Below are 7,608 nucleotides of genomic sequence, written 5' to 3' on the forward strand. Positions count from 1 at the left end.
ACTCAGCCCTGCTAACTCAGCCCTGCTAACTCAGCCCTGCTAACTAGCTCAGCCCTGCTAACTCAGCTCTGCTAACTCAGCCCTGCTAACTCAGCTCTGCTAACTCAGCTCTGCTAACTCAGCCCTGCTAATTCAGCTCTGCTAACTCAGCCCTGCTAACTCAGCCCTGCTAATTCAGCTCTGCTAACTCCCTGTGTCCCTTGCTGCCCTGTCCTTTCTTCTCTTCTGGGATCGCATAATATTTGAAGTAAATGGAGAAAGTTAACCTATCAACTAACCTTAAGAAGATCCGGTGGGAACCGGTGAGGACTTCAGGTGAATGTTGTATCTTGGATCACAGGCTTCTAATCATAATAATGATAAGTAATATGAATATCAGAAGAGGTGTGGTTGGACATTTCAGGCTTCCAAAATTAAAATATTCTGAGGAGCATTTTATTCATAAGAGCATATGTGGTTAGATAGATAAATAGATAAATAGATAGATAGATAGATAGATAGATAGATAGATAGATAGATAGATACATACATACATACATACATACATACATACATACATACATACATACATACATGCATAGCCAACTCTATCTTTGGAAATTTAAGTAATACGGAAATAAAGAAACATGAAATGGATTGTGTCTGGATAAAGGAAGTAACATGCCCGATATGCAATATCTTCTGTGACAGTAATAGACTCTAGTCAAAAGAAAGAAAAAGATTTAAAAAAATAAATAAATAAGTCCAAGTAAGGTCAAGACACTTTCAGGCTGTTACTAGCCAAAGCCAGACTCTTTGGTCTTTCCTTGTAGAAAGGTGTTTTTATCACGATGAATCAAGCTACTTATCATTACTTTCCTCTACAGCCATGTCCTTCCTTCCTTTTGGTACCAATCCCTTACCCACACCTCAGGAAATCCTCTGGCTGTCAGCATTTCAAAGATTAAAAAGTATTCTTCTTATGTTGCTCCTGAGTTTGGCCTTCTGTCCTACTTGGTACCAGCTCCAGCTTCCTCCCCAAAGGATCAAAGAGGATGAAAAGCCCCTGTGTGGTCACTGAGCACTTCAAACTGGCAGGGACTAGACAGTATTCCACAGCACTTGAAAGTCCATCTCTCACTGCGGAAAATGCATAGCTCTGAGCCTTCTCTAGCCTGTGTGAGAAGGGAGAGAAGAACAATTGTGTAAGAAACAATGGAAGCCTCTTCCACATCAGTGTACATCTACAGAGCTGCAGTGGACCTCATCCATCTCTTCTGACATTCTTATGACTGATCTTACTAAAGCTACAACCCCTCCCTCCCTAGGTTCCTGGCCACACCTCGACAGATGAAATGAGGGTTCAAAAGAGATGATGGTGGGAAACAGAAATAACAGCAAAGAAAAAAAAAAAAACACCTGCAGTTGTTTTCAGTATTCCATTGTGTCTTTAATGAAAACCTTGCTTTCTCAAACCTTGTCCATAATAGGCTGAGAACCTGTGAGCCCGATCTCCTGTTTTGATACAATATTTAAGGAATATTGGCATATGGCTATTTATTTTCTCTCTTGACAATTAGCTTGTTCACTAAAGCATTCTTGTCCTGTGGATGCTGATGAACCAGATCCAGCTCAGGGATGTTTGACTCATCTGACATGGTTGGGATGTCAGATTTAGAGGATGCTAAACATCCTCTATGTAGACTTCACTGGAAACAAAGACAGCCAAGGCTTCTCCTTACAGAGGATGCACTATAAATGTCTTCTTCCCATGTTAGTCCCCTTCCTTGATGTGGACACTATTCAGTTCTTCATCTTCGCTCAAGCATACTTCTTTGGGGATCGTTCCTTATTTTTCCCAGTTGAGATGAGTATGGTATGCAGTCTCCTGAATCCATATTACCTTTTAAGAGATTGACCCTACTTTCAATTATAAGTCCATTGTTATATTATTTTATGCACATGAGATAAATGTCTTGAATGTATCAAGTTCTCTTCAGTTTTGCCTGGTATCTTGATCCAAATTACTGTCCCCTTTCTCCCGAATTACTAACAAACCAAACCCCTTTTAGATTCTTCAAAGAAACACTGTCTCTTCCTTCCTCTGTTTTCGTTGGAATTTCTCCTTCCTTGCTCTTTCCCCCCTTCCTTCCTTCCTTCCTTCCTTCCTTCCTTCCTTCCTTCCTTCCTTCCTTCCTTCCTTCTTTCCTGTTTTGCTAGCCATGAAATCCTCATACATAATATGTACATGGATCAGCTATTACATTCATTCATCTTGAAAATCAGACTTTCAAGTCATTACTCCCACCACCACCACCAAATTTCTCACTTCTCACAGTTAATGCTCATAGAGCTATGTCTCACAGGTGTTAGGTGTGTTTATGTACGGCCTTGTATTCTTTGATCTTTCTGCAGGTCTCAACTATGTTGACTTTCTCTGCATCTGTTCCAAGACTCATCATTTTGTTGTTGAAGGTGGCAGTTTGAGTTTTAGGTTTGACTGGTGTCTTAAGGTTTTCATTCCCGTGAAGGAGACCCTTTGACCAAAGCAACTCTTATAAAGCCCAACATTTCATTGGGACTGGCTTACAATTTATCATCATAGCAGTAATGGCCCATAGCAGTAATGGCCCATTATCATCATAGCAGTAAGCATGGCAGTGTGCAGTCAGACATGGTGCTGTGGAAGAAGCAGCGAGTTCTACATCTTGTTCCAAATGCAACCAGGAGAAGACTGTCTTCCAGGAAGCTAGGAAAGGGTCTCAAAGCCAACCACCAACGTGACACACTTCCTCCAACAAGGACACACCTCCTCATAGTGCCACTCCTTGGGCCATAGATATTCAGATCATCACAGGTGGGGGGGGGGGTTTGTTTGGTCGATTGGTTTTGATTTTTTTTTTTTTTTGATTTTTGATTTTTGATTTTTTTTTTTTTCTTTAGACAGGGTTTCTCTGCATAGCCTTAGCTGTCCTGGAACTCACTCTGTAGACCCAAAATCTCCCTGCCTCTGCTTCCTGAGTACTGAGATTAAAGGCACACACCACTAACACCTGGTAAACAAGTCATTTTGTTTAGTGCCTACCTCACTAGCTGTTTTCTTGTGTCTCACAGGTTCTTGTCTTAGACTAAGATCGGCCAAATCACCTCACTCTCTCTGCAGTCTTATGCCAGGGACTCCACCTCACAGTGGCAGCCTCAACAGTTTCCTAACAGATTGAATACATTTAGTCCTTAGCACAGATTTCTTTGCTGAGTTCTATTGATTGATGTTGGTCATAGGTGCCGCAGCAGACAGAGAAGCTCACCAAGATGCTAAGCCTTCATTTCCTGAAGGAGCAGAAGGGTTCAGACTTCTAAGAAAAGACTCATTTAAGTCACTCCAGTTACTATATCCAAACATTATACAAGGTTAAATGGGGCTTGAAAAGGTTGCAGCTTCAGAAGTTATCTTGCCCCTTCTGCCCATGATAGAAGATGGCCCATATGAATCTCAATCCCTTTTGACCATGGCTAGCCATAATCAAAAGGAAGAACTCCAGGTTTTCCAGGAGTGTCTTAGGACCAAGGAGCATCTGCATGTTCTCACGTAATACACAGAACAGATTATCTAGAGACAGTGTTTCTTCAAGGTTCAAACCTTCTCAAAACAATTTCTCAGCCTCCGGTGATTGACCCAAACATAGCAAATGCTTTGCCGAAATATTTCACTCAAAGCCAGACCCAAAGGCTTTACTATGAATTTCACTTAAATCCAGACATAAAGGTTTTACTATACATATCACTTCAGAATTCTAAACAGGGATACCCAAATTCCTCTAAGTCTACTTTGCTTGGCTATACTGAGGAAACCACAAACTCAATATGAGTAGGAAGAGATCTTGATTCATCTTTCCCTGCCAGAGATGAAGCATCCTTTGATATTTTCTCTTTCCAAAAAGGCTCCAGTGCCTTTCTGTATGGAAACAAGACCGTAAGTATTAAACTTGATTGATAGCATAACTTACCACAATATTAATACAACTAGCACACATAAAAATATATTTCATTCTAGTTCACCACATACCCACATACAATTTATCTACATCTCTCTTCTTTCACATCTGGCCCTTGTTTTAAATTAGCATCTCTTTGTACCTGAAATCACTATAATAACACCATAGATTGTGTACCATAGTCCAATTACCTATACCTTTCTAAAATGAGTTTATTTCATTTTCAAAATCTAGACCTGCTGTTGCCAGGTGCTTCCTTGCTTAGAAACCATCAAAGATGCACTGCTTGTGAAACAAAGGGAGGACAGCCTTATTAGAGCCCTTAATTCCCATCATGTGCTACTGTAGCTACACTGCAGTGTGTGCTTTTTGTCCTTCTGGCCTCAGCCACACTGGCCTCGTCTCAGTTCCAGGAAAGTCACATGCTGTCTCCTTTCAGAATGTTTTCACCAGTGATGTTCCCTCTGCTTCCAACCATCCCCACATCCCCTCCCTGCCACACAAGGGTCACTGTTCCCAACCTTCTTGGGAACATCAATTTTTTTTTTCTGATTGCACACATTCCTTTTAAAAATCACTAATATTGTGAGCAATTCTCTATGTATTGTTGTTTGTCCAACCAACATCTGTCTGTCCCCACCAGGTTCAGATTGTGAGACACAGTTTTCTCAGTCAATCCCAGAGCCTACCAGGGCCCTCAGAGCACCACGAATGATCCATAAGGAGCTGGAAGACAAGTGAACAAAACTCTCTCCATTTCCAGTTTTTGTTTTAGCTTTCTGAGTGTGACCGCAGTCTTAGTTTGGAAAGCAGCGAAGGGAGTGAACTGGGAAGGAGTTTTCAGATGGAACGTTTCACAACAGCTTATTTAAACAGGCCATGATGAATGGGCCCATCCAGCAGATAAAGGAGAGCCCTTCACCACACCCTGTCCTCCCGAGTTCAAGCCTCAGAGTCAGAGCTCTTAAAGATGCTCTGCTTTTCTCTCTCTTTTCTTCTGTTTCAGATATTCTGACAAAGCCAAAGGGCCTTTGTCCACTGGGACAAAAACAATCTGGATCCGAGTGTATTTGTATGTCCCCAGAAGAAGACTGTAGGTATGAAACACTCTGAAGTGGGTTTGCAAATTGAGGAAACCAATCTGGTGTAGCCAGTTTGATCGAGAAGCTGACATTGACACACAAACATGCAATGTTAATTTTCACATACCTGAAACTCCTACGTTCAGTTGAATTAGTCTCTTCCTATTGGGGATCAAGCTCCTTTTAATTATTTTACTTTGGGGATTACAACTCTGTCATTTCCCACTTCACTTTCTCCCTCCAAACCTTCTCATATTCCCTTCCTGTTTTTAATTATGTCTTATCCTGACTCCCAACACTCATATTGCATTTGTCTATTTAAGCAGTCCCATTTATATGTTAGAGATTATTCTTGTCCATTTAAAACTTACAAACTCATCTCTGTCAAAACCTTCCCTTCTTACTGACTATAGTTGAAAGTAGGAACTCTAATTAAAGTTGTAGTAAAGAAAGTATTGAGTATGGAATACACACACACACATACACACACACACTCACACACACATACATACACCACACACACAGATATACACATGTCACACACACAGCTACACCACACACATACAAACATACCTATATCACACACACATACACACATACCACACATGCACACAAACACACACTATACATACACACCATACAAATATACATGCACACACCACACACATACCATGTACACACACATACTATATAAACATATATATATATATATATATATATATATATATATATATACCACACACACACACACACACACATACCATTCACACCATACACATACACCACCCACAAACATATACCCCACACACACATATCATACACAAACATAAACACACTCACCCCACACACAAACATAACACACCACACACAATACACAGCCCACAAGTGGAAATATCCCTGCTTTGTTTAGTTCTGTTTTCCTGGAAATCCATACCTTTTGTTTTATCATGTTAACTTTCTCTGAATAAAATTCAGGGGAAGTCAACAGACTACATCCCATTGTGAATGTGCCACTGTTAACACTCATTAGCCCCCAGACTCCTCTGTGCAAATGTGAGCAAACACTTGTAAACACTGGGTCTCCATCATCTGGTGCGCACAGTGGGCCTTTTCCTCTTGAAGCCCACCAGCATATATCAGACTCCTTGGACGTTTCCACAAATGATGTCTTCCTTGCGGGGTCTGATCACCAGGAGATTTCTGGAATCTATTCACTGTATCCACACTGTTCTTTGAACAGAGGAATCGTCTTTCTGGGTCTGTGCAATGCCAAGTCTTAAACATACACACTACCCTCAAGAGTTCATCAGTGCCGTGCTGCACCCTCCAGTCCTTCCTCCACCCATCTGTTCCCTTTATACGGAGTAAAGGTGTTGGGAGTAGCGAGCCCACAGCTTATTTCTTCTGAGTAGGGAAAGGAGTCTTCTGTTCTAGGGGATAAAGCCCTCCTTTCTGGAAATGACTTTACACACTGGGGCACCGACTGTTAACTCTGAAGTAGACATCACAGGAAGAGATCAGATTTAAAGTAATCAAGGGAATTTGTCACCTCCACCTAGAGAAAAACTGATCTTGTGTTACATACATAGCAACAGGATTCATCCTTTTATCTGTGGAGATGAAGCTTGTCAGCCAAGGGATGGATTAAAGCCTCATGCTCCAAATCATAGCACGGACACACTTAAAACATTATATAGCGATATCGATATTGTATGGCATGTGCTGAACCATTGCAGCAATTAATTAGTACTTTAGGGTTGCAAAAAGATCCTGGGCTATGTTGATCAGGATAACCTGAAACCACACTTAATATCGGTAGACAAGAACAAGGATGCCATGCTGGTGGGTGCTAGCAAGGAAACAATCTTACGAGTTTAGAAATTTAATTGATACCATTGCCAACAATGAAGAGAGATTTAGTGGGGTGGGAAAATACAACAGGGCAGTTGGTTGCAGTTAATCAAAGGAAAATCTTGTTTATTCGGGTTGATCAGACTCCAACTTGAATTGGGTTGCAAGCAGTTGCAAGATTAAGATAGGAGTTCAAGAAGATGAGTTGCAGAGGCATATGGGATGGAAGTGGGAGGGGCGGGTGGAAGGAGAGAAACCAGTGCAAAAACCTGGTGGAGAAAACCTGAGTGGCCAGTCGCCTGTATCTGCATGTTCTATATGCCCTCTGACCTAAAACTTGTTTCATGTCCTCTGACAGCGGTTATTCAGAAGATCTCTGTATATTTGATGAGGGATCCAGCCAGTACTTCACTTCATCCGCTTGCAAATTTTTGGCTGGAAAATGTTTAAGCAACAGCCAGTCCCACTTTGTCCATTCTGGTTCCTGCCAAGAAGGCCCACAGTTAGAATGGGGCCTTGAGAGGCTAAAACTCGCAGCGAATAGCACAAAGAGAGTGCCCTGTGGATACAACACCTGCTATGACTGGGAAAATTGTTCAGGTAAGCCATATGCTAGAAATGTTCTCACTCTGTTCTACTCAGATCATGTGGCATATTTCCTCTGTATTTATACACTCTATGTGTGTGTGTGTGTGTGTGTG

At 41.4% G+C, this 7,608-nt stretch overlaps 1 protein-coding gene across 1 annotated transcript in view; it reads left to right on the forward strand.

Moving 5' to 3' along the window:
* Positions 1-7,608, forward strand: part of C6 (complement C6) — a 73,527-nt gene that overhangs the window by 59,116 nt on the left and 6,803 nt on the right. Inside the window, exons 16-17 of the mRNA XM_021208771.2 lie at positions 4,981-5,071; positions 7,266-7,507. Of these exons, the coding sequence (XP_021064430.1) occupies positions 4,981-5,071; positions 7,266-7,507 (333 nt within the window). The remainder of the gene's footprint in view (positions 1-4,980; positions 5,072-7,265; positions 7,508-7,608) is intronic.

This window comes from Mus pahari, chromosome 11 (assembly GCF_900095145.1).
Source record: "Mus pahari chromosome 11, PAHARI_EIJ_v1.1, whole genome shotgun sequence".
Classification (NCBI taxonomy): Eukaryota; Metazoa; Chordata; class Mammalia; order Rodentia; family Muridae; genus Mus; species Mus pahari.